The sequence below is a fragment of the Gossypium hirsutum genome, chromosome A01 (genome assembly GCF_007990345.1).
Source record: "Gossypium hirsutum isolate 1008001.06 chromosome A01, Gossypium_hirsutum_v2.1, whole genome shotgun sequence".
In the NCBI taxonomy this organism is placed as follows: domain Eukaryota; kingdom Viridiplantae; phylum Streptophyta; class Magnoliopsida; order Malvales; family Malvaceae; genus Gossypium; species Gossypium hirsutum.
Genome location: NC_053424.1, coordinates 110,311,980 through 110,339,653, shown reverse-complemented (window position 1 = coordinate 110,339,653; position 27,674 = coordinate 110,311,980). Strand labels below are relative to the sequence as shown.

The following is a 27,674-nucleotide window of genomic DNA, read 5'->3' as shown; positions in this document are numbered from 1 at the left end:
AAAAAATTTTAAATATATAATATATCTCTCAAAAAAATATTTTTTTGAGTAAAACATCTAGATCTTACATTCAATAAGACAAAACAAATCCAAAACAAATATCCCAAAACCAAGCCGAACAATCCCGGGCCAAAAAACAGAAACAAAATAAAACAACAAAAGATCCAGCAAAGCAAGACGGGTAGCTTTAGAGACTTCTTTAGCCAGCTGTAAACCATTTAATAAACCTATCCCTCAAAAGCAACAAAGCCACCTGTGAATCGATGCAAAACATAAATGCTTTCTTTAATTCTCAGCAAGAGCCATCATTTCCACAGAAAAACTTCTAAACATCACAAATCATCCTGGCTTTTCAAACTTCATCCTAAATCTTTCCAACAGCAAATCCAACGATTCAGTCCCCCAAAGAAACCCTCCAACTTTGATCGGCCACCATAGCTTCCTTCGCTCCAATCAAAACCATGCCCAGCAGATAAGTTGATTTGTTCTTCTATAATCCCTCTTTCGCTATGAAATGAGCAATTTTATTAGATTCTCTAGGGATAAACCGAAAAATACAGGATTCAAAGCCAAGGCTCAGATACTTTGAATCTTTAATGAAAACTTCGATTTCTGATCTGTCTTCCTTTCCTTTTTGCAGTTTCTGAATCACCGATCGCGAGTCACCTTTAATCTCAACCTCTCTCAACCCAAGAGATAACCCAAGATGGACCGCCTGGAGATATGCCATCGCTTCCGCAGCAAAAGCAGAAGGTATATTCTTATGAATAACTGATTTTGAGCAAATCACCTCTGCCCTAGCATTCCGTATTACTAACCCCGAGCATGACTCATTCTTCTTCTTATTAAAAGCAGCATCAAAGTTGATTCTAACCTACGGGTTAGTCGGCACGACCCATCTACCCGTCTGAAACCATTCACTGGTAAGCGCATACTCAACCCATCAAGTTCTTTGATGTAGTTTGTTATGAAATCTGCCATTTGAGTCCCAGATTGTTCTTAACCTTCATGAATAAACTTGTTTCTTGATGTCTAGATCACCCACATAGCAAATGCAATCACCCTACACTTGTTCAAAGAGTTTAACTCAAAAATACATTTAAGCCAATCTTTAAAACCAGTACTTTCCCCAAAAGTAGGCCAGTTAAAGCCTAACTTTCCCCATGTCTCATTTGTAATAGGACACTCCCTAAAAACATGCTCCTTCATTTCCGTCCTGTTTGGGCACCTTCGGTAAGTTGCGGATGCCATCATTCTTCTGTAATATAGATGTTGTAGGCCAATTTAAACACATTTACATCAAAACCCAATTTAACCTTACCTAACCCACCAAAATTAAACCTAAAACCCAAAATCTTAACTACTCAAAGCCTAATTTACATCAAAACCCCAATGGCCCAAACCCTAAGCCCAAATCAAAATAAAAAAACTCCATCCCACAACCTAAACTTTTCTCAACTAAATCCTAGCCTTTGCCACCACCAACTCCACTAGCCACACTTGCTCCACCACCTACTCCACTAGCCACACTTGCTCCACTACCTACTCCACTAGCCACACTTGCTCCACCACCTACTCCATTAGCCACACTTGCTCCACCACCACTTGTACCTACAAATGAAGACATAAACAATAAAAAATATTTGGTAAATAGCTATATAAGCCTTCTCATATTTTGTATTTAGGGGAGGAAGAAGTTTTGGGGGAGAAAGTTATTGTAAAGGATTTTTGAGAGGTTTTTTTTAGAGTTATCAAGGAGAAGAGTTATTGTAAAGGCTAGTTTTTGGAGAGGCTAGTATTTTTTTGGAGATTAATCAAATATCAAAGCAAAAGAGGTTTTTTAGTCTATTCTCGTTTTAAGTTCTTTTTTTGCTTATTGTTTTCCTTTCAGTTTTATTTTGTTTCTTTTATACGAAAGTAAAAATAAAAGGAGGAAGCTTTCTCATTTTTACCGAAAAAGTTTTTTGAGGTCCAGCTGCCATGTACGGTGGCCGGCCTTGTGGCCGGAAATCACCCACTCTCTCCCTCTCTTTTTTTTGTTATTATTATATTTTTTAATATTATATTATATATATATTCTTTTAATATATTAGGTATATTCTAAATTCTATATTACGTATATATATTATACTATTTTATGTATATATCTTTAATACTATATTATTTATATATTTTTTTTCTACATGTTATATTATGTATATATTTTAATTATATTATGTATGTATTTTTTACACTATATTATGTACATATTTTTTTATATCTATTTCATACATATATATATATTATATATATCTTAACATTACTAGTTATATTTTCACTATTTTATGTATATACTTCAAACACTATATATAGTATATTTCTAACACTATTACTATTTATAAATATATATATATTTTACGTACATACTCTTAATATCTTTATTATGTATATATTCGTTGTTTTTATTTCACATTGGATACTATTATTACATTTAATATATCGCATGCATTGTTATTGTTTTAATATTGTTGTCATATTTATTATTTGTTTCAATGTATTTCCAACTCGTTTATTTTTGTCTCCCGTCTATTTTATATCATTCTGTTCATTACTTTAAAGATTTTTATTCATGTTTTTACTAATTTCAATAAATAAGGCAATGTTTCGCATTTTGGAACATCGAAGAATTGTGCCCTAACTTACGGGGTTTCGGTTCTCTTATTGGTTCTAAATAGCTAAATATCTTTTTGAGTTTTGAAATGCACGGATTTCCAATTTAAATTAAAAGACAATCTTGTGCTCGGGAATTCATGGTATTGTGTCCTAACTTACGGGATGTGATACTCCGATATCTCGAGATAAGGAAATCTTTAAACAAATCGATTTAAGCTAATTCAAGAATTTTAAAATCAGTATTAATAGAAAAGATCGTATTTCAAGTCCCTTCCCGATTTTTAATTTCTGATATTAAGACACTAACTAATCAATTCGGTACCAATTTTTTGGGCGTGTCGAGGATGCTAATCTTTCCTCGCACGTAACCGACTTCCGAACTCATTCTCTCAAGTTTCGTAGACCAAAGGCCCTATTTTAGTAAACTAAAATTGATTTATTAAAATAAAGGTGATCCGATCACACCTGATAAAAGATTGGTGGAGACTCTCGTTTTAATTTTCACTTTCAAACAAAGTCGATCCCCGTTTTCAAAAGAATGGTTTCGACAGCTTGGCGACTTCACTGGGGACTTCGAGAGTCGAGCCTTAAATTGATTATTTTTTTGTCTTTTGTCAAAAATTGAAAATCAATTTTAAATTTACTGCATTGCATGTTGTCTGTTATTTTCGCGACTCTCTTCATAATATGCTTGCTTTAAGTGGTTTAATTCTTTGAGGTATCTTTGCATATCGCATCGCATTATTGGTTGATTTCACCCTCTTAAGTGGAAGTGAAAAACTACTCCTTCGTGAGGTATTCACCTCCGTATAGGATAGTGGATCGCTTTCGGGATACATCCGTACCTGCGTCTTCATGGGGTTTTCACCTCCGTATAGTCGTAGGAAAATGTATTCACCTGAATCGAACTCGGTCTGTATGAACCTATAATGGGTGAGGATCGAGGAATTTGCTGGTTCAGGTACCTTTACTTTAGAACCAAACTACATGTAATGAGCCCTAGGAGCCTAGCCTAAGTAGAACCACACCAAACCCTAGTGGTTACCTGATTAGGTGCTTATTTACTCACTATTTGTTTTGAATTCTATTCTTTGTATATAATATTAACTTGTTGTATTTTGATCATTTTTGCATGACATTTCATCATAAAAGGATGTTGATTTACGTTTGGTTACTAATTAGAAGAGTTTAGCATGAAAAAATGATTTCTTGATAGAATGGAGGATAATGCGGCCGTCCGAGTGTGGTCTGAGAGAACGCAACAAGAGAAAGGAGATAGTTTGACCGAGGGATATGAATCGGAGTTGTGGGATTTCACTCGCATCAGTGTGACTCAGAACGACCTGCAAGAGTTAAGGGATATATGGAATAGTCGGAATGGCGAAGTCAAACAACTCTTTTACTGTAACTACGATGACCTACCCTATTTACTCGATGTAAAGGTGGACAAGTACTTGTTTCGGGCCCTCGCGCAATTTTGGAACCCCGCTTACAGTTGCTTAACTTTCGGAGGAGTTGATTTAGTACCTACGGTGGAGGAAAACATGGCGTTACTTAATTGCCCGAAGATTCAGGCCGATAAGGCCTATTCAAGACCTGTTAATGTCCCTCTCTTTTTGAAGAAATTGATGAATATCACGGGGATGAGCGAGCAATGGGTTGCGACCCGCATCAAGCAAAAAGGTGATAGTAAATGTATTCATTGGAGGAATTTGAGGGATTTTATTCTTGCGCACCCGGATTCGAAGAAAAGGGTTGATGTTTTTGCCTTAAGTCTCTACGGTTTGATCGTCTTTCCTAAAGCACTTGGACACATAGATGAAACCGTCTCAGATTTATTCAATCAACTTGATAAAGGTACCACACCCGTCCTGACAATCCTAGCAGAAACTTTTCGATCCTTCAATACATGCCGGAGAGCGGGCGAGGGAAGATTTATTGGTTGCACACAGCTTCTTTTGGCTTGGTTCTATAGTCATTTTTGGAAGGTGGAGAAGGTCTCCTATCGGGTATTCTCTAAGGATTATTCCCCATTAAGAGAATTAGTGGCCACATCGAGGCGGGACAACATCTCCGAAGAGAGGTGGATAACTATTCTCCAAAATTTACGGACCGAAGACATTGAATGGAGGGCTCCGTGGTTGATTCCTGACGAGATCTTATATAGGTGCGGTGATTTTGACTGGGTCCCTCTGGTTGGAATATGGGGAGCCATTGGATACGCTCCACTGATGGTGTTAAGGCAGTATCAATCAAGGCAGTTTATACCGGTGACACAAGGGTTGGCAAAATGTGAGTTCCCCTATAAAGACAACAATTATAAAAAGAGGGTTCGCGAGATATCAGATGCATGGAACCAAACTCGAAGAATAAAAGTATTCACTGCAGGCCCGATGACGACCCCCGAGTATAAATGGTGGTGGGGTAGGAGAGTCAACGACAACATCCCTAGGCAGAATCAAGGGAACACACAACCGATAGAGGAGCATTTACGGGTCATCCCATTCGAGTTAGAGATCATTAAGCAAGATTTTGAGAAAAGAAACTCGGAGTTGGGGAATAAGATAGAGCAGTTAGAAGAATATAAAATGAAGTTGGGGTTAGACGTCGATATCCACAAGCTAGAGGCCGAGAAGTTAATGAAATGAAAGAATAAGGCCGAGGAAGATTTAGATAGTCTGAAAACCGATTACAAGAAGCTTCGTATAACAATAAAAATTGTCGGATTAGGTAAAACGTCGGAGCAATGGCGTCAAGAGATTAAAGAGGAAAAGACTAGAGCCGACCATTGGGAGAAAAGATTTCAAGATGCCCGAGTACGAGAGGACACTCTGAAGAAGAGTTTGTTAGAAACCCAAAATGAAAAAGAGAAGTTACGAGCTCAGGTGGCTGAATTGGAAAGATTACTTCAGCAACATCATAGCCATAATTCGATAATTAAGCTAAAGGCTAGTCTGAGCAGGATCTAAGAGTTGAAAGGAAAAATAGAAGAACTCGAGACCGCACTGCAAGATAGCAAAATTTGAGTGGAACTTTTTGAGACAAATAATGACCATTACAGAGAACAGCTTCACCACTCTCAAAACCAGATTAAAGATAGAGACTGTCATGGGCGAAGCTATAGCTCAGGTTCGGGAGATAACTGATCACTTGCAAACCTTGGCAGTTCAGGCTGATATATTGAGCTTAAAGTACGATTCGGAATCAGACCGAGGCCGAAGCTTAGCTTGGCTTCTTAAGAAAGTTAAGACTTTGGGCATTAGGGCGAAGTCGTATATGTAATCATCCGTTCTATGTAAAGAAAATTTTCTTCTAGTGAAGTTCTAATGAAATTGAATTGGAATCAACGCCTCTTTTTGCATCCATTCATCCATTCATTACATATACATATCCCATAATCATTCGCTAAGGTTAGAATCATATAATTCGCAGTTTTAACACTTCAAATCTGGAACCACACCATTCGTATAAAATGCGTCGACAAGCCAGAGCAATGGAGGCTGAGTTCAATGAAAGAATCGAAAGGATGGAAAGAGTCCAGAAGGAATTACAAGAACAACTGGCTAAGTTACAGTAAGAAACGAGGGATTTGATAGTAAGATCTCGGGAGGAATCACTTGAATAAAATGATCAAATGGCTAGAATGATGGAGATGATATCAGTTTTGGTTAAAGGAAAAGGACCCATGCAGAACCCCTACAGTATGGAACCTCAATCAAGAATTAATCATGACCAGGATCCACTCTATCCCCCAGGATTCACTCCACCACATTCTCACGTATCACAAAGAGGGTATACTCAAGGGGAATCCACAGGCTTGGAACAACGACCTATGCCATTTGCTCATCTAGTGCAAGGAACATTTAAGTCAAATCCCGAAACAACCCCTGCCAATCTTGTAGTTCCAGATTTAGATGATCCAGTCGAAATAGCCAAGTTGAAAATAGATGATCACGAGGCTCAAGAGAAGTATAGGAATTTGGAAGAAAAACTCAAGGCAATAGAAGACACTGAAGTCTTCTCGGTACTAGGTGCTAAATAACTCAGTTTGGTACCTGACCTAATCTTGCCTCCAAAGTTTAAGGTGCCTGATTTCGAAAAGTACGATGGGACAAGATGTCCAAAAGCACATCTTGTCATGTTTTGCCGAAAAATGACCAGTTACGTGAACGAAGATAAGCTACTTGTACATTGTTTTCAAGACAGTCTAGTAGGATCGGCTCTTCGGTGGTACAACCAGCTCAGTAAGGAAAAGATTCGATCTTGGAAAGACTTGGCGTCGGTATTCTGTGAGCAGTACAAGCATGTATCAGATATAGTGCCTGATCGGATGACTTTACAAATGATGGAGAAAAAATCGTCAGAAACTTTTAGACACTACGCGTAGAGATGGAGGGACATCTCAGCCCAAGTGGAACCCCCACTAATGAAAATGGAGATAACCGTCCTTTTTATCAACACCTTAAAGACGCTGTTTTATGACAAACTAGTGGGAAGCTCTACGAAGGACTTCGCGGATATTGTAATATCCGGTGAGCTTATAGAAAACGCCGTCAAGAGCGGTAGAATGGAAGGTGAAGAAAGTTCAAGAAGGGTAGCACCCATGAAGAAGAAAGAACCAGAAGCCCACATGGTGGGAATGGAAAGTCGTTATGCCCCTAATCCATATCCAAACCAACCCCGACCTCGAAGTTATCCACCTCTAAATTTCTATTATCCCCCTCAAACCCCTTGCTATCAAGCACCACCTCCTTCCTACCCTGTATACGCCACGAACAACCAAAGACCCGTCACCACATTCCCACAAAACACGGTACCCACTCAAAGCCAGCCTAGAAACGAACTAAGACCAGCAAGGCCTAATCCCGAGAGACCGCAATTTACTCCTATCCCTGTGTCGTATGGGGAATTGTACCCAAAACTTCTAGAGAAACAGCTGATTTCTCCCCATTACATGGCACCCCTTAAACCTCCATACCCAAAGTGGTACGATCCAAACGCTAGTTGTGCATACCACGCGGGGAACCAGGGGCATTCCACAGAGAATTGCCTAGCCTTTAAGAGGAGAGTTCAAGGACTCATTGACGCGGGTATCCTACGGTTCGATAGTGCCAGTAACGCAACTGGGAACCCATTCCCTAACCATGCTGAAGGGAATGTGAGCATAGTGGGGAAAGATGAATGGAAAGTCAGAAGATGTGTTTCAGAAATAAGGACGCCTCTGCAGAAAATCTGGGAGGTACTGGTTAAAAAGGATTGCTTTGTCACCCCGATAGAATCCTCGGAGAAGAAGGTCAAAGTTTTTGCAATTTTCATGGAATTGTAGGACACGACATTCAGTCGTGTGAGGAATTTAAAAGGTTGCTTCAAGACCGGATGGATAATAAGGAGATTAAGGTCCTTAACAAGAGGGAAGAGACCAACGAAAGAGAAGTATGCACCTCTGACAACCAGTCATCAGGTCTCCCTTATATCGCGGATCGACCGTTAATAATTTATTACGATGCGACGAAAGAGCCGGTGAAACCAAAAATGATAATCGAAGTACCGTCTCCTTTTTCGTACAAGGACGACAAAGCTGTACCATAGAAATATGACATCAATATCGTCACACCGGAAGATGAAAAGCTCAAAGCCATAACTGGAGATGTTGGAGAGGTAGGTCATTTTACCCGAAGTGGAAGATGTTATTCGAAAGAGGTCGAACCAGTGAAGAAGAACAGTGACTGGAAGCAAAAAGGGAAAGAGTGATGCATGAGGCCGAAGTCGAGCAAGAAATTCCACCCGTGCAAGAAATTAAAAAGCCTGTGGATGAGGAGGAAGCACAGGAGTTCTTGAAATTTATCAAACACAGTGAATACAATGTGGTGGAACAATTGAATAAGCAACCAGAACGAATCTTGATTTTATCTCTGCTGCTAAATTCGGAGCCACACCGGAACGCTTTGCTGAAGGTGTTGAATCAAGCTTACGTGGCAAACAATATATCCGTGGAGAAGCTGGACAGATGGGTGAACAACTTGAATGCGGATAATTTCATTTCTTTTAGTGATGATGAAATACCACCCAATGGTAGAGGCTCTGTGAAAGCACTACATCTTACGACGCGTTGCAAGGGCTACATAATACCGAATGTGCTTATCGATAATGGCTCAGAACTCAATGTCATACCTTTGGCCACGCTTTTCAGAATTCCGATAGATCTGTCTTATTTAAGGCCCTGTCATTCCACGGTAAGGGCATTCGATGGGACAATGCGTGAAGTTATGGGAAAGATTGATATCCCTTTAGAAGTGGGCCCTTACATTTACAATGTCGAGTTCCAAGTCATGGACATCACACCCTCGTATAACTGCCTTCTGGGAAGGCCCTGGATCTATTCTACTGGAGCAGTTCCATCCTCTCTCCATCAAAAAGTAAAGTTCATCATGGATGGTTGTTTGGTCACTGTCGAGGGAGAAGAAGACATTATCGCATCTATCTCTGCTGATGCGCCATATCTTGAAGTAAGCAAAGACGCAGTAGAATGTTCCTTCCGATCTCTTGAATTTGTCAATGCCACTTTTGTCGCTGAGGGAAATAGAATTTTGGTGCCAAAATAGTCGAGAAATACCAGAATGGGTGTCAAGTTGACTATAGGAAGGGGAGCTCGAGCGAGAAGAGGTTTAGGGAGATATCTGCAAGGAATAGTCAGGGCTCTAAAGCCAGTACACCACAAGGCTCGATACGGTTTAGGGTTCCAGCCGGACATGTGTCAAAGAAGAAAGCAGTGGAAGAAAGATCAAGAAAGAAGGATCGCGAGAACATTAGGCCGAGAACCAGAATGGGAGCCCATGAAATTCCCTCATTTGTCAAGAACATTTACGTCTGCGGGAATGATATACCCAGGGCAGTATAGTGCACAAAGCATAATGTGTTAATGATCGAAGAGGGTTTTCAGAATATCAGTATAAATGTCATTGACAAAAGAGCTGATGCGAATAAAGACGTCTCAAAGATACGCCCTTGTCCCCCGGGTTTCATGTTGAACAATTGGACTGCCGAGGATCTTCTTATAGTTTAAAAGTCTTCAGAGTAATGCTCAAACGTTAACATTCTGTTATGTCCTTAGATATAATAGAATTCTTTTGTAAGAGCTTGCATTCGCTCTTTATCATTTAAATGAATATTAATGAAGATGCATTTTGTCACGATTTTTCGCATTATCACTAATTCCATAATCATTTCATAGCCTATCTTTACATTTGCCTCATGCCATACCATAACATTTAGTTTGTTGGTTTCAATACTTGGATGCCCCTCTATAGTTTCCTTTTCCATTCAATTTTCAGGTGCTCAGATATCAATTGCCGAAGAAAATACTGAAGACTATGTCTCGTCTCCTGACTTGCTAAGAATGGTGGAACAAGAGGATAAACAGATTTTGCCTCATCAAGAATTTGTTGAAACAATAAACTTGGGAGCTGAAGAAAGGAAGCAAGAAGTGAAGATTGGGACCTCTATTTCAAGGGGCACCAAAAATAATTTGATTGCTTTGCTCCGTGAGTACAAAGATGTATTTGCATGGTCATATCAGGATATACCAGGATTAGATGAAGATGTAGTGGTCCATAAGCTTCCATTGAAGCCAGAATGCAAACCCATTCAACAAAAGCTAAGACGGATGAGACCTGAGATGTTGAAAATAAAGGAGGAAGTTAAGAAGCAATTTGATGCTGGCTTCCTACAAACCTCCAAATATCCAGAGTCGGTGGCCAACATAGTTCCGGTACCAAAGAAATACGGCAAAGTACGAATGTGCGTGGATTATCGTGACCTGAATCGAGCAAGTCCCAAAGATAATTTTCCCTTACCACACATTGATACGTTTGTGGATAACACAGTAAAAATTCATTGTTTTCTTTCATGGATGGATTCTCGGGGTATAATCAGATCAAGATGGCCCCTTGAGGATATGTAGAAAACTACCTTCGTAACAATGTGGGAACATTCTGCTACAAGGTGAAGCCATTTGGGTTAAAGAATGCTGGGGCAACATATCAGAGGGCTATGGTGACGTTATTCCATGACATGATGCATAAAGAAATAGAGGTTTATGTCGATGATATGATTGTTAAATCCCGAGGGGAAGAAGAGCATATAATGAACCTGAAGAAGTTGTTCGACAGACTGAAAAAGTTCCAGCTAAAGCTCAATCCGGCCAAATGTACGTTTGGGGCTACCTCAGGAAAATTGCTTGGCTTCATTGTCAGTGAGAGAGGCATTGAAGTTGATCCAGATAAAATAAAAGCCATTCAAGAGTTACCACCTCCGCGTACGCAAAAGAAAGTCAGAGGATTTTTAGGGAGATTAAACTCTATCGCCCGATTTATCGCTCAACTTACCAACCAATGCAACCCAATCTTTCGACTCATTCGAAAACATAATCCCAGAGAATGGAACGAGGAGTGCCAAGTGGCTTTTAACAAGATAAAACAGTATTTGTCTAGTCCTCCAGTGCTAGTACCACCAATGTCGGAAAGACCATTGATATTGTATTTGACTGTTTTCGAGAATTCAATAGGTTGCGTACTGGGGCAACATGACGAGTCCGAAAAGAAAGAAAAGGCGATCTACTACATCAGCAAAAAGTTCACTGAATATGAGGCAAAGTATTCGTCCATAGAAAAATACTGTTGCGATCTGGTTTGGGTAGCTCGAAGACTCAAGCAATATATGTTGTATTATACGACATGGCTAATTTCAAAGTAGGACCCAATAAAGTACATGATGAAATCACCTGCACTCTCAGGAAGAATGGCACGATGGCAGATCTTACTATCAGAATATGATATCGTCTATGTGAGCCAAAAGTCGATAAAAGGGAGCGTAATAGCTGACTTCTTAGCAACTCGAACAACGGAGGAATACAAGCCATTGAGATTTGATTTCCCAAATGAAGACTTAATGTGCATTATAGAAAAAGAATGTGAGTCATCAAAAGAAAAGTCATGAAAGATGAGTTTTGATGGTGCATCGAATGCATTGGGGCATGGGATTGGAGCAGTCTGAGTATCACCAGAAGGAAATCATTACCCACCCACTGCCAGGCTGAACTTTTCTGTACCAATAACATAGCAGAATATGAGGCTTGTATCATGGGACTTCGTGCAGCAATTGGATGAAACATCAAAAGTTTAAAAGTATACGAAGACTCAGCCTTGGTGATATACCAAATCCGTGGCGATTGGGAAGTGAGAGATTCGAAACTGGTCAAATACAGTGATCTAGTGGCAGAGCTGATTAAAGAATTCGAATAAATAACTTTTAATTACCTCCCACGAGAAGAAAACCAATTGGCTGATGCCCTGGCCACTTTGGCTTCAATGTTCAAAGCAAACAGAGAAACAAAAATAAGGCCTCTTCAAATGAGCATATATGAAGTCCCTGCACATTGTTTCAGCATTGAAAAAGAGCCAGATGGACGGTCATAGTTCCATGATATCTTAGAATATGTCAAGAACCAAAAGTATCCCGAACAAGCAAATGAGAATGACAAACAAACAATCAGAAGAATGACAGCGGGATTTGTTCTTGATGGGAACATCCTGTACAAAAGAGGAAAAGATCAAGTGCTCTTGAGATACGTAGATGCTATTGAAGCTAGAAAAATACTTGAAGATGTCCACGAGGGAATTTGTGGGACACATGCCAATGGTTTCACTATGGCCAGGAAGATTATGAGACTCGGTTACTACTGGCTGACGATGGAAAGCGACTGCATTAGTTTTGCAAGAAAATGCCACAAATGTCAAATTTATGGTGATAAGATTCATGTTGCCCCTTCGCCCCTTCATGTCATGACTTCTCCGTGGCCCTTTTCTATGTGGGGCATGGATGTTATAGGGCCAATTTCCCTAAAAGCTTCTAATGGACACCGGTTCATTTTTTTGGTTATTAATTACTTCACAAAATGGATAGAAGCTGCTTCGTTTGCCAATGTGACAAAGACTGCAGTTTGCAGATTTTTGAAAAAGGAAATCATTTGTCGATATGGTTTGCCTGAGAGAATCATTTCAGATAACGCCTTAAATCTGAACAACAAAATGATGAAGGAAGTGTGTGAGCAGTTTCAAATAAAGCATCATAACTCGTCACCCTATCGCCTGAAAATGAACGGAGCTATTGAAGCAGCCAACAAGAAGATTAAGAAGATTATTGGGAAAATGACTGAGACATATAAAGATTGGCACGAGAAGCTACTATTTGCTTTGTATGCATATCGCACATCTGTACGGACATCTATGAGGGCAACTCCTTTCTCTCTGGTCTATAGAATAGAAGCTGTGCTACCTATCGAAGTTGAGATCCCCTCTTTACGAGTCTTAATGGATTCGAAACTAGAGGAGGCAGAATGGGTTCGAGCTCGATATGACCAGTTAAACCTCATCGAAGAAAAACGTTTAAAGGTAATTTGTCACGGACAGATGTACTAGAAGAGAATAATCGCGGCCCATGACAAGAAAATACGACCAAGATAATTCCACGAAGGAGAACTCGTGCTGAGAAAGATTCTTCCAATACAGAAGGACTTACGAGGAAAATGGGCACCAAATTGGGAAGGACCATATGTCGTAAAGAAGGCATTCTCGAGCGGAGCTTTGATTCTCACTAAGATGGATGGGAAGGAGTTACCGAATCTAGTGAATTCAGATGCTGTGAAGAAATATTATGCTTAAAAAAGGAAAATCAAGATGAAAACCCGAAAAAGGGCATCTTAAAAAAAAAAGAAAAAAAAAAGAAAAAGAGAGAGGGATTAAGGTGAAAACCCGAAAAGGACATCTTAATTAACACAAAAGATTAGGATGAAAACCCTAAAGGGCGTTCTAATGAAGCAAGCACTGGCTTAAAAAGTAAGGCGTTTTGAACGATGGGTCAAACAGAGAGACTATAGTATTTGAAGCATTTTTGAAAACTCGAAATCTCTTACGCAAGAAAGCCATGCTTGAAAAGATTCTTGATTGAGGAACATGGAAGAGTTCATGCGTTGAATATCTAGAGCATTTGTATTTGTTGAAATGCGATCCCCTTTCTCTTTATGACACTTTTTTTTACTATCATTGATTAACTTTCTTTGTTTGCTACATTTGAAATGAATAAATGTGAGGTATTCTTTTGTCCCTACTTGACCATTTTCATGCATCTCATTATGTGGTTCATTTACATGATAAATAGTGAAATGACATATTCTAAACAAAAGAAGTGCTAAGCATTACTCGGACAAGAATTTGATAAGTACAAGAGCCTCAAAGCAAGGACAAAGTTCAACCAGGGGCAAAAGAACGATATCTGAGAAACGCAGATTAGTCGTGAAGCTAGAGGATGGGTACAGGGCCTGAAGAGAAAGTCAAGAGTCAAAGCAATGAACGCAGATCATCAAAAATCATGACGGAAAATGACATATGACAAGCAAGCCCAAGGCACATAGCATGATCATAAAGGCATTTAAGGCAAACATGTGCATTTCATGATAACATCATGCATGACATATACATGTATTTCAGCAGAACAAGACATTTCGATGATAGCTGTACTGAATCAAAGGAAAGGACACCTGAGTTCCACCAGATGACATCTTTTGGTGTTTTGATGTTTTTATTTCTATCTTTCAAAAAAATCAACTCATATTGCGAGAGGTGAGTTGGGCCTCAGGTCACACGCTGAGGTATTTTCAATTTCTGTTTTTTCAATTTATGCTTTTCAAAAATCAACTCATATTGCGAGAGGTGAGCTGAACCTCGGGGCACGTCGAGGTATTTTTAATTTCTATTTTTCAATTTCTGCTTTTAATTTGTTTTTCAAAAATCAGCTCATATTGCGAGAAGTGAGTTGAGCCTCAGGGCACGCTGAGGTATTTTCAATTTCTGTTTTTCAATTTTTGCCTTACAAATTCTGCTTTTCAAATCAACTCATATTGCAAGAGGTGAGTTGAGCCTCAGGACACGCTGAGGTATTTTCAATTTTCGTTTTTTTAATTTATGTTTCTAAAAAAATCAACTCATATTGCGAGAAGTGAGTTGAGCCTCAGGACATGCTGAGGTAATTTCAATTTTTGTTTGTCAAAACTCAACTCATATTGCAAGAGGTGAGTTGAACCTCAAGACACGTTGAGGTATTTTCAATTTCTGTTTTTCAAAAAAATCAACTTGATCCTCAGGACACGCTGAGGTAATTTCAATTTTTGTTTGTCAAAAATCAACTCATATTGCGAGAGGTGAGTTGAGCCTCAAGACACGTTGAGGTATTTTCAATTTCTATCTTTAAAAAAAATCAGCTCATATTGCGAGAGGTTAGTTGAACCTCAAGACACGTTGAGGTGTTTTCAATTTCTCTTTTTCAAAAAAATCAACTCATATTGCGATAGGTGAGTTGAACCTCAAGACGCTGAGGTAATTTCAATTTTTGTTTGTCAAAAATCAACTCATATTGCGAGAGGTGAGTTGAGCCTCAAGACATGTTGAGGTATTTTCAATTTCCGTCTTTCAAAAAAAATCAGCTCATATTGCGAGAGGTGAGTTGAACCTCAAGACGCTGAGGTGTTTTCCATTTCTGTGTTTCAAAAAAAAATCAGCTCATATTGCGAGTGGTGAGTTGAGTCTTGACTCACACGCTGAGGTATTTTCAAATTCTGTTTTTCAAATTTTGTTTTTCCAAAAAATCAACTCATATTGCGAGAGCTGAGTTCAACCTCAGGACACGCTGAGATATTTTTAATTTCTTTTCAATTTATGTTTGTCAAAAAAATCAACTCGTATTGCGAGAGGTGAGTTGAGCCTCAGATCACACGTCGAGGTATTTTCAATTGATTTTTTTTATTTTTTTTTCAATTTATGCTATGCAAAAATCAACTCATATTATGAGAGGTGAGTTGAGCCTCGGGTCACATACCGATGTATTTTTAAAATCTGTTTTACAAATTTTGTTTTAAAAATCAACTCATATTGCGAGAAGTGAGTTGAGCCTTGGCTCACGTGCTGAGCTATTTTCAATTTCTGTTTTTAATGTTTAGTTTTAAAGAGTCAATTCATATTGCGAGAAATGAGTTAAGCTCAGGATCACATGCCGAGTAAAGAATAAAGACTGGAATTAATCGAAGACACAGATTTTATATCCCTAAAGTTATAGTGAAGCTAATTGAAGTTGCAGTGGAGCTGATCGATGATATCAGATCTTACCTTTCTAAAAGTTGCAGAAGAGAAGACCACAAATTTTATCTGACTAAAGCGATGGAAGAGTCGATTAAAGCTGTAGATCTTATCTTTTTGAAGTCACCTTGGAGTAAATCGAAGCTACAAGACATATATCAGAAGATGCAGTGGATTTGATCAAGACAACAAGATACAGTGGTTTGGAAAGAGACTACCTGGATGAGAAGAGCACCAAAGAAGTCCATACTTAGTAAGACCAGACAAAATTGGCCTTTCTTTGTGTCTTTACTTTATTCCCGTTACATGATAATAAGCAAAGAGGGCCAGCTGTTGTAGGCCAATTTTAACCCATTTACATCAAAACCCAATTTAACCTTACCTAACCCACCAAAATTAAACCCAAAACCCAAAACCCAAAATCTTAACTACCCAAAGCCCAATTTACATCAAAACCCCAATGGCCCAAACCCTAAGCCCAAATCAAAATAAAAAAATCCTAGCCCACAACCTAAACTTTTCTTAACTAAATCCTTGCCTTTGCCACCACCAACTCCACTAGCCACACTTGCTCCACCACCTACTCCACTAGCCACACTTGCTCCACCACCACTTGCACCTACAAATGAAGACATAAACAATAAAAAATATTTGGTAAATGGCTATATAAGCCTTCTCATATTTTGTATTTAGGGGAGGAAGAAGTTTTGAGGGAGAAAGTTATTGTAAAGGATTTTTGAGAGGTTTTTTAGAGTAATCAAGGAGAAGAGTTATTGTAAAGGCTAGTTTTTGGAGAGGCTAGTTTTTTTTTTGAGATTAATCAAATATCAAAGCAAAAGAGGTTTCTTGGTCTATTCTCGTTTTAAGTTCTTTGTTTGCTTATTGTTTTCCTTTCAGTTTTATTTTGTTTCTTTTATACAAAAATAAAAATAAAAGGAGGAAGCTTTCCCATTTTTACCGAAAAAGTTTTTTTTGAGGTCCGGCTACCGTGTACGGTGGCACCGACGGTGGCCGGCGGCGGTCCAGTGACCGGACGGTGGTCGGCCTTGTGGCCGAAAATCACCCACTCTCTCCCTTTCTTTTTTTGTTATTATTATATTTTTTAATATTATATTATATATATTCTTTTAATATATTAGGTATATTCTAAATTCTAAATTCTATATTACGTATATATATATATTATACTATTTTATGTATATATCTTTAATACTATATTATTTATATATATATTTTTTCTACATGTTATCTTATGTATATATTTTAATTATATTATGTATGTATTTTTTATACTTATTATGTATATATATTTTTTTATATCTATTTCAGACATATGTATATATTATATATATCTTAACATTACTAGTTATATTTTCACTATTTTATGTATATACTTCAAACACTATATATAGTATATTTCTAACACTATTACTATTTATAAATATATATATATTTTACGTACATACTCTTAATATCTTTATTATGTATATATTCGTTGTTTTTATTTCACATTGGATACTATTATTACGTTTAATATATCGCATGCATTGTTATTGTTTTAATATTGTTGTCATATTTATTATTTGTTTCAATGTATTTCCAACTCGTTTATTTTTGTCTCCCGCCTATTTTATATCATTCTATTTTTCATTACTTTAAAGATTTTTATTCATGTTTTTACTAATTTCAATAAATAAGGCAATGTTTCGCATTTTGGAACATCGAAGAATTTTGCCCTAACTTACGAGGTTTCGGTTCTCTTGTTGGTTCTAAATAGCTAAATATCCTTTTGAGTTTTGAAATGCACGGATTTCCAATTTAAATTAAAAGACGACCTTGTGCTAGGGAATTCATGGTATTGTGTCCTAACTTACGGGATGTGATACTCCGATATCTCGAGATAAGGAAATCTTTAAACAAATCGATTTAAGCTAATTCAAGAATTTTAAAATCAGTACTAATAGAAAAGATCGTATTTTAAGTCCCTTCCCGATTTTTAATTTTCGACATTAAGACACTAACTAATCAATTCGGTACCAATTTTTTGGGCGTGTCGAGGGTGCTAATCTTTCCTCGCACATAATCGACTCCCGAACTCATTCTCTCAAGTTTCGTAGACCAAAGGCCCTATTTTAGTAAACTAAAATTGATTTATTAAAACAAAGGTGATCCGATCACACCTGATAAAAGATTGGTGGCGACTCCCGTTTTAATTTTCACTTTCAAACAAAGTCGATTCCCGTTTTCAAAAGAATGGTTTCGACAGTAGATTACCAAAAGTAGGCAAAAAATTACAAAAAAACCTCTAGTTTGTAATTTTAATTTTTAGAGTTAGATCAAGGCTCCACAATCTTTTGTAAAATTGCTCGTAATCTATTTGCATTTGATTCTGCTTGTCCTATAAAAGTAATTTATGCCCACTACAAACCATGTATTCCCCTGTCGGCTCTCCTTGCCAGATAATATGGTCTTCCTGCTAGTTCATGGACAAAGGAATGCATAAAATTCGCTCCACGTCCTTCTCTAGGCAGGTACTGTGTATCAACCCTGCTTTCCATTCTTTCATATTGTCATCAATTAAATCAGATACTGTGGACAAACTCAAATTGGCATTTAAATTTTGAACTCTGAAATCGTTACTTCCAGGTACCCATGCATCTCCTCAGATGGAGACCTTCTTCCCATCGCCAATCCTCCAACCCAATCCCTTCATATTGAGTCCTTTTGCAGACCATAGACTCTGCCAACTAAGAGAAGGTAAATTTCTTAAACTGGAGTTTAAGAAATCTGAGTTTTTAAAGTTTTGGGCTTCAAAGTACGCGCTAGTGAAGAATTCGAGTTACGTAACAAACGCCAACCCTACTTTGCCAATAACGAAATATTAAAAGAATTTAGATTTTAGAAACCCATCCCATCTTCATCTTTCGGAACGCATAATGATTTCCAGTCACACCAGTGCAATCCTTTTTTTCCATGACTATTTTGCCACCAAAAACCCCCAATTATATTTTCCATCTCTAGACATAAAGTTTTTGGAAGTAGAAAACAAGACATTGTAAAGGTAGGAATTGCTTGTAAAACTGCTTTTATAAAAACCTCTCTTCCACCTTGAGAAATATGTCGTATACTCCAACTATTAATTTTCTACTTCAATCTGTCCTTCAAGGTTTGAAAAGCCAATTTCTTACTTTTTCCCACCATATTCGATAATCCCAGATATTTTTCTGGCCCAGTCGAGCAACGAACATGGAAAGTCTAAACCACCAAGTTTTTATCTTGATCGTGTACATTTGAGCTAAAAAAAATCGTGAACTTTTCAAAATTTACACACTGGCCCGAACAAAGTTCATACTCTTTTAAGATCTCTCTAATCACCTGAATTCCCCCATCCGAAACCTCTCCAAACAGTATACAATCATCCGCAAACATGAGATGGTTGATTGGTGGAGACGTTCTACAAACCTTAGCACCCGAAATTTTTCGTTCCTGGTAAGCAAGTCTCATCAGCGCAGATAGCCCCTCTCCACAGAACAAAAATAAACAGTGACTTAAAGGATCTCCCTGAAGCAGTCCTCTTGATGGATTAAATTTAGGCCATTCTTTACCATTAAATAAATTTGAAAATTGGACAGAACTGATACAGTGAAGTATAAAATCAATAAAAGGGTCAACAAAACCCATTTTTGACATCATACCTTTAATGAATGGCTATTCCACATGGTCATAGGCCTTGCTCATATCCAGCTTAAGAGCCATCAAACCCTTTCGCCCTGTTCTTTTGTTCTTGAAAGAGTGAAGTATCTCGTATGCTAGCAAAACATTGTTTGTTATGAGTCTACACAGCACAAAGGCACTTTGAGAGTCGTCAATACACTCATCCAACGCTTTTTGTGGACGATTAGCAACTATTTTGGCAATAATTTTATAAATTACCAAACAAAGGCTAATCGGGAGAAAATTCTTCAAATTAAAGGGGTTCGAGATTTTTGGTATTAGAACCAATTGTGTTCTATTTATCTCATCTAAAGATTTTCCATTATTCAAAATATCCAAACAGAACATGCTAGTATCTTTACCAATAATGTGCCAATACTTTTGGTAAAAAATTACCGGAAACCCATCTGGTCCTGAAACTTTTGTAGGCACTATTCCAGCCAATGCCGCAACAATTTCCTCTTCCGTATAACTAACCATCAAGCTTTGGTTCATACTGTCAGTTATGCAACGTGATACCCCCGACAAAATATGGTTAAAATTTCCTATTTCACGAGACTCAAAAAGATCAGCAAAATAATCTCAAGCAATATTCTCAGTTTCATTACAATCTGTGGCAAGAGAACCATCATTCCTTTGCAAACCACAAATTTGATTTGTACGCCTTCTTTGAGAAGTGAACTTGTGAAAACAAAGAAGTGTTCTTATCCCCCAATTTCAACCAATTTGCTCTTACTCGTTGTTCCCAAAATCATTCTTCATTTTCTATCTCCATATTTAAGTGTAATTTGACATCAACAATCTCGACCATTGATTCCTCCAAGCGTTCGGCACAATTCAAAGCCTCTAATCTCCTTGTTAAACTTTTGACCACATGACCTCTATTAGCCTTAGTAATGTTTGCCCATTTTTTCAGTGACTTAGCAAGTATTGCAATACGATTTGGATAAGAACCCGAGCTGCCCACCCACAACTTTCAAATTTCTTCCTCACATGACTCCTCCAAAACCCACCACGCTTCAAAACGGAATTGTCTAGTTCTGTTACCCAAATCGCCTACTTCCGTCTCAATAAGTAAAGGACAGTGATCCGAAAAAGAGTGAGGAAGGTGTCTCAAAGAATACGATGGAAAAAGTTGAATCCACGCATCCGTGGCAACACCCCTATCAATTCTTTCTCTTATATTATTTTCCAATACACGATCCCTTTCCCAAGTGAACCAAGGTCCAGAGAAGCCAATGTCCACTAACTGACAATCGTCCAAAGTTCTGCGAAAAACTTCCATTCTGGTCTCATCCCTTAAATTCCCACATTGCTTCTCATTAGCAAAAAGAATATCGTTGAAATCTCTTCCAACCAACCATGGTAACGAATTAGTCCGCCCCAATCGTCTAAGCAAATTCTACGTGACAGCTTTATCTCTTACATCTGGAGCTCCATAGAAACCCGTGAATCGCCACCTTAGTGTCCCATCATCTTCTTGAATTTCCACGTCAATATGATTATTGGAGAAATTCTTCAAAGTTACCAAATGACCACCATTCCACCCAAGGCTTAATCCCCCTCAAGTCCCCTCCGCAGAAACATCGATACCGTTAAAAAAACCACAACGCCTCCTAACATTATCTATACTGGTAGCATTCAATTTTGTCTCCATAAAGAAGACAATATGGGGATTATAAGTTTTCATCATATGCTGAAGATGGCGTATTGTTCACGAACTCCCCAATCCACAAACATTCCAGCATAAAATCTTTATGGCTTCTGGTCGGCATACCCACAAGTAGCCGCCGATACAATTTTTGGGTGAGTTGAATACCCACCACTTATCTCCAACGAATCCTGAGCATTGGAAAGCTTGGAAATTAAAAAGTCAGACCTTTGTCTTTTCTTTCCCTCATCATTGGAAATTGGGTTCTCGTTTTATACATCTTGCATATTGTGAAACTTAGTTTAAAAAAAATTCCTTGAAACTTTCTCACATAAAAAGTCAGTAAAACACCTTTGCAAAAAAAAATATTTATTGAGCCCTAAAATTAAAAAATTACATCAATTAAACTTTTGATTAATAAAAATGTTATTAGTTGTTATTGTATTAGTGTGACTATTAACAAAAGTTGACTCAACCGTTATAACGTTGATGTGGCATTTTACGTCAATAAAAAATTCAAAAAATTAAAACATTTATAAAACAAAATTATATATTGCTAAAATATTATAAAAATTTTAAGAAATAAATTTATTTTAAAAATATTCAAAAAAAATTTAAAATATTAAAAATCAAAATTTTAAAAAAAGTATAACTATTTCAAAAAAAATTAGAATATTTAAAATTTGAAAATCTGAAAAAAAAAGAAGAAAAGGCTTAATAATTTTAATACAATTTTATAAAAGTTCAAAAAAATATTAGGAAAAATATAAATTATTTTAAAAACTCAAATATTAAAAGAAAAATTATAAGCTTTTTAACCCAAAAATAAGAAATGAAATGTGTGGCTGTAAACCGGAATAGACTAGATTTATACATAAGCTAATAAGATTAAAAGCACCCACAATGAGTTAAAACCCACAGCCACATGATTAACAACCTTGTGCTCTACCATCTATGTTAGACAAACTTATTACTAGAAATCTTGTTCTTTTCATTTACACAGTTTTAGTTTCTTCTTCTTCTTTCTTCTTCTGGAAATATCATTTTAATTGGGCTTAAGAGCTTGTGGTCTGTTGTATCAATTATTTATTTTATTTTATTTTTTATAAGGAGGGTAAAAGTTATTACATAACAATTAATCTAGAAAAAGATAAACCAGTAACATCATCATATAACACATTCAAAGCAAAATTAGGAGGTTGGGACCAAGAGTAAAAGACAATAACCATTCATTCTGCAGTTTTTCCTAAGTAATCAGCCATCCTATCGCGTTCTCGCTATACATGCCTAATACTAATATCTCAATCTCAACGCAACAGGTCTTGGATGGCATGAATGACATACGAATCTAGCTATTGTATCATCGGAGTACCCTTAACATGATGCAACGCTTCCAAAAAATATGTTTGTAACAACACATAACGACAATCATGGATTATCTAGAAAGATTATCAGGATTATCTAGCTGACAAGTCACTGATTCAATCCATTTAGACAACAATGAGCCTGAAGATTCGGCACGACCTTGTTTTTTCAGCATTTTAAACCCACATTTGGTTATCTCATGCATAGACGTACCAACCTCTTTATTGCATGCATGGGATCTTTTGAAGAAGAACCAATAGAGTGGCCTACTATGGTGTTGTTGTCATCAATGATCACAGCTATGTGATTCAATTCTGGTAAGGTAGTAGCACTAATAATAATCGAATTGAAACCAGGTGAGATCTGAGGCCCATTTCCTTACTTTCTCCTACCCCTACCTCATTGGACTGGTCTTTCTCAATAGTAGATTGTGACTCTTTTCCATTAGCCTTCGTAATTGACCCACTATTAATTTTTCCTTCATACGAATCCTTCACCAACCCCTCAGAATTTGATCTCTTTAAAATTTTTCACATTGATTCTTTCTCTTTCAACTTGGTTTTGTTTTTCATTTGAGAATATTCAGCTTTCTTATTTTTCATTTGATAATATTTAGTTTCCTTATAATAATAAAAAAACAGCTGCATTCTCATCACCATTATTTTCCAAGATTTGGAAGCGTGATTTGTTCATTTCTTTAACTAATGATTGATATTGTTTTCCTTTCATAATAGACTTTCCCAAAATATTTTGTCTTCGTCTATGGGTCGGAGCTTGCATCCAAGGTCTATATAGAGAAATCGAATCCTTCGTAGCACCTGCAATTGTAGCTGTTATAGTATCAATAGTCAGCACCACCGTTAGCTCTATCAAGCCCACTTTTTTTTCTCATTCCCTTGTTGTTTCGGACAACTCTCCTTAGTGTGCCCATAGCAACCACACTCATAACAAGTGACAAGCAAGCCTTTGTACTCTACATATTTAACATTACCATCAATACCAACACAAAAAATTAAAGGTTTTTTCAGATCAACACCTCTCTTCACTTCGTTGTGTTATAATAAACTTTTATAATCTTTCCCATCACTTTGGAGAAAATTCTCAACAAACCTTTAGTATAGTATCAATATGGAAGTCAAGGAAACCTTACCCAGACCACCATTTTCGAAGGATAACTTTCTTTTTTATTATTGAGTTTAACTAGGAAAAAATTGTTATTAAGGTCAACCACCTGGAATCTCCCAGTTAAACCTCATAAAGCTTGTAGACAACCTACCAAAGCTTTGTAACCAATTTTTTTTCCAAAGAGACGCGTTAGAACTGTCTTAGCCAAGCTCCTATCAATCCATTCATGAATCCGCTCGAAAAAAGTAATCTCAGGATACTTGCCTTCGGTACTAATCGTGTAGTCTTCTTCTTTTAACCCCTCTATCCTCAACATTCCCTACAAGTTTGTCTTGCCATGAAACCTTTGGGAGACCCATCTTTCATTACCACATCCTCTAGATCAGAACCATCAGGGGATTTATTCTTAACTTTCTTTGTGGCCCTCTCAAAGCCCGCAGGGACTAAGGACCCTAGTTGTTCCAACGAGACAAAAGAGAACAACTCTTGCGGTAAAGGAGAACCCATATCAAAAGATTATTAAAATGAGTTGTTTGACTTATTTTAATTTATAAGATGACTTAAAAATTTTAAAATAAGGTTTTCAATCAACTTTTTAAAGTGTGTCATTTTAATTTAATTACAAGTAGTAAAGTTAAGGGCAAATTATATTAATGGTCTCCTAACTATTAGCATGTTTCTATTTTGGTCATCCAGTTTTAATTTTTTTTAATCAGTAATTGTAACAGCCCAATTTTTAGTGGTGTCAGAAACAGTGATTCAAGATCACTAAAGTCGACGAGTGAGTTGAAAATTTAATAAATTAATACCTATGAGTCAAGTGTGATTATAGAAGTATTTTTTGTAATTAGTGAATTTTGTGATTTAAAAGAATTAATTAGGTAAATCGGGTTGAAACCAAGGTATCGAGACCTCAGATTCATAAACCGAGCCATAAATATTTTTATAAATATTTATGGAGTGTTATTGAGTTAGTATTAAAGTTTCGTTAGAAAATTTTAATGTTTGATTAGTCAATTAATTAAAAGGAACTAAATTGAAAATAGTGCAAAATTTGGTAAAGTGATTAAATAGCTTAAGTGACTAATAAGGAGGGATTTAAAAGGATATTAGACCCAAATTATATGGGCTGGACAGTTTGGGCAAGAAAATCAGCAAAAAGACAAGGAGAAATAAGGGCAAAATTAAAAATTTTGCAACTTAAACATACAAAACAAAGACAAAATTGAAAAAATCTAGAGATATCATCATTTTTCTTCAGCAAAAACGCCATAGGAGGTTTGGAAGTTGCTGGTTTTTCATATTTTGACATATGTGAGTTTAATTTTTACTTTTTCTTAGTAATATTTATGTTTTTGTGACTTTTACAATTAGGTCCCATTATCTAATTCATTAGTTTTTATTTTATTTGTGACTTTAAAAGTTACCATGAATAAGTTCTGTATGATTATGGTGAATTATTATGGAATTTAAGTTCTTATTTTATTATATGATGATTTTATTAAGTGATTTTGATAGAAATTAATTTTCGGACCTAATTGTGAAAAAGTTGTGAATTAAGATTTGGTACTGAAATTCTGATTTTCAAAGGTTTTATAGTAGCTTATAATGAATAAATAAAGTGTTAATTGAGAAAATTTAGCTCAATTGATGAGTTAATTGAGCAGGGATTAAATTGTAAAAATTGTTAAATTTAGAGAAAAAGTGTAATTTTTGAAATTAAAGGGTATAAACTGTAAAGTAGAGTAAAATTGAAATGAATGCTAATAAATAAATAATTTTACAATTATAGATCAAGAACCTAAAGTGAATTGTGAAAAAGAGAAAATAGCCGATTAGTCCCTGAACTTGTATGGCTTTTGCAAATTTTCCCAAGTAAGTTCTTACGGTTAAATTATTAAATTTTAATATTATTTTATGAATGGTGATTAATATTTATGTATGTTTGTAGATAACCAATTTTGCCCGGGCCCAATTAATTCATTTGCAAATAATAAACCCGAATAAATAAGTAAAATCCAAAGACTAAATGTCCAGTAAAGTCCCTTTACAATGCATGTACCAAAATAATTCATAACCCAACAAATGTTAAAACCCAATTCTATAAACCTAGGCCCTAAATCTAGCCCAAACCCGAAAAAGCCCAAAAAAGAAGGGTATTCCAGCAGCCAAGTATCTGGAACGTACTAGAACATTGCCAGGAAGTTGGGATTTACGAGCGAATTCCTCGCACGGTTCCGTTTGAGCATGCTTCTCTCCGTTTCTCCGTACGACCATCGCTCCATACCTGCAAAAGAATGTACGAGAAGAAGTATTAACAGAATACAATAGATGACAGCCAAAATGTATTTTTATTTATTTATTTATTTTTTCCTTTGCAAATCCGACTATAAAAAGCCGAGAAATTGTACTTTGGACACAGACATTTTTTGTACACCTGTAGAAATATACGCAAGCGCGCATAGAGAATAGAAAATCTTGATTAGAAAAGGTGATTTCAAATTTCATATTCTAGATCTAGTGTATTTTTTTTTCTTCTTCTCTCTTTGATTTAATTATTATTTTTTTAAAATCAATACCGATGAGAGCCCAAAAAACCTTGAAATACAGAGGCAAGGGCGAGGGATTGATTATTTTCGAAATGATCTTTGAGTCATGGATTGTTTGCTCTGTTAAAAATCATGAGATTGGAATTTTATTTTCAAAAATAAAGGAAAATATAGAAAGAAATACTTACTGGATTCTTCAAGGTATGGGTAAGCTCCATCAGTGGTGTAATTGGAGCGTTTGTTTGCATGCAGTTGGTCACCAAATGATGGTGATTCAACAGAGGCTTGCTAATAGAACCATGCTGTTTGTTTTTAAGGGTTTTTGGCTTTCAAAAGGGAAGAAAATCGGCTGAAGGAGAAGGAAAGGTTAAAGGAAGGCTTGGGGAAGGTTTCGAAAACGGCGCCGTTCCAAACAAAGAAGGTCCACGCGTCGACCCGCTGGGTACCCGGATCCGCGCCTTCTTTGTTTAAATGGCATATTTGCACGTTAGATCCCCCCTTTGCATGAGTCTTCGATTTGTGTTCAGTTGGCTTATTTTTTATTTCGCAATTTAGCATGTTAATTTGTGCCTATTTTCATTTTAATCCGCGGTTCAGAAAAGCGTTGTGGTGATGGGGTATTTTTAATACCAATCCCTGCACATTTCATAGGCGTGACACATTGACCCTATTTTGCAATTTTTTTATTTGTAAATGGATTCTCTGATTTTAATTTTGTTACAATTAAATCTTGTCATCATTATTTTATTTACTGTACATAAATCTTAGTTTTACAACCATTGGTTGTGAGATTTTGTATTATTTTGGTAGTTGAGCTTTGTAATCTTTCCCTTTTAGTCTGTCATTTTAATATTTAATGTTGTATTTGTAGCATTGTTTACTCTAGTTTATATATAATGTTTTTAGAAATTCATTGATTTAATAGTCATTTAAATTATTAATAAATATATATTTTATATTTATATTTAATTTGTATCTATTATTAAGGATTTTTAAGGATTTGATATCTTTATATATAGATTTTAATAAACTTGTAATTAATTATATTTCTTCATTTATGTATATAATTTATAATAAAATTAAGTTAACCTTATAATTCATATTTTAATTAAAAGTTATTTTGACATATAATTATTTCTAACATTTTTACACGTATATGGCATATTTTAATTTATTTTTACTATGGTATATGTTATTATTTTTTCATATAACTTTTTGTAAATATATCTTCTTTTTAAAATTATTTATGTGTATAATATTTTTAAGAACTCTTTTAAATCATATAATTTATTGTATTTCTTATTTTCCTCATGTTTTTTTTCATATATATATATTTTGTTACTTATAATTCATATATTTACTTCATTTTATGCATCATTAATTTTATTTTTTTATAATCAATATTTATTTGTATATAAAGGTTTCATAAATTGA

General features: G+C 36.2%; 1 protein-coding gene and 2 long non-coding RNA genes across 13 annotated transcripts; 2 read left to right on the top strand and 1 right to left on the bottom strand.

The window, feature by feature from the left end:
* Window positions 1-166: 166 nt before the first annotated feature.
* On the top strand, window positions 167-24,572 carry LOC107925482 (gypsy retrotransposon integrase-like protein 1). 11 transcript variants are annotated; one of them, XR_005927027.1, is made up of 5 exons: window positions 226-753; window positions 856-923; window positions 18,296-18,367; window positions 18,483-18,593; window positions 22,521-24,572. XR_005927027.1 is itself a non-coding variant. In XM_041113198.1 (4 exons), the coding sequence occupies exons 2-4, from the start codon at window positions 707-709 to the stop codon at window positions 10,610-10,612; spliced, it is 744 nt and encodes a 247-aa protein (XP_040969132.1). In that variant the 5' UTR covers window positions 192-472; window positions 641-706; the 3' UTR covers window positions 10,613-13,783. The 11 variants fall into 11 exon arrangements, 7 of the variants coding, with proteins under 7 accessions (XP_040969123.1, XP_040969132.1, XP_040969130.1 ...); XM_041113198.1 differs by lacking the exons at window positions 18,296-18,367; window positions 18,483-18,593; window positions 22,521-24,572 and adding an exon at window positions 9,984-13,783 and having other exon boundaries at window positions 192-472; window positions 641-753; XM_041113176.1 differs by lacking the exons at window positions 18,296-18,367; window positions 18,483-18,593; window positions 22,521-24,572 and adding exons at window positions 1,182-1,233; window positions 3,805-6,100 and having other exon boundaries at window positions 232-753.
* A 1,127-nt stretch (window positions 24,573-25,699) lies between these two features.
* On the bottom strand, window positions 25,700-26,621 carry LOC121229298 (uncharacterized). Its single transcript, XR_005927032.1, has 2 exons — window positions 26,429-26,621; window positions 25,700-25,978 (listed from the first exon to the last, which is right to left on the bottom strand). It is a non-coding gene; the product is annotated as an uncharacterized lncRNA (long non-coding RNA).
* Window positions 25,978-27,202, top strand: LOC121229301 (uncharacterized). The gene is made up of 2 exons (XR_005927033.1): window positions 25,978-26,182; window positions 26,558-27,202. It is a non-coding gene; the product is annotated as an uncharacterized lncRNA (long non-coding RNA).
* Window positions 27,203-27,674: the final 472 nt, after the last annotated feature.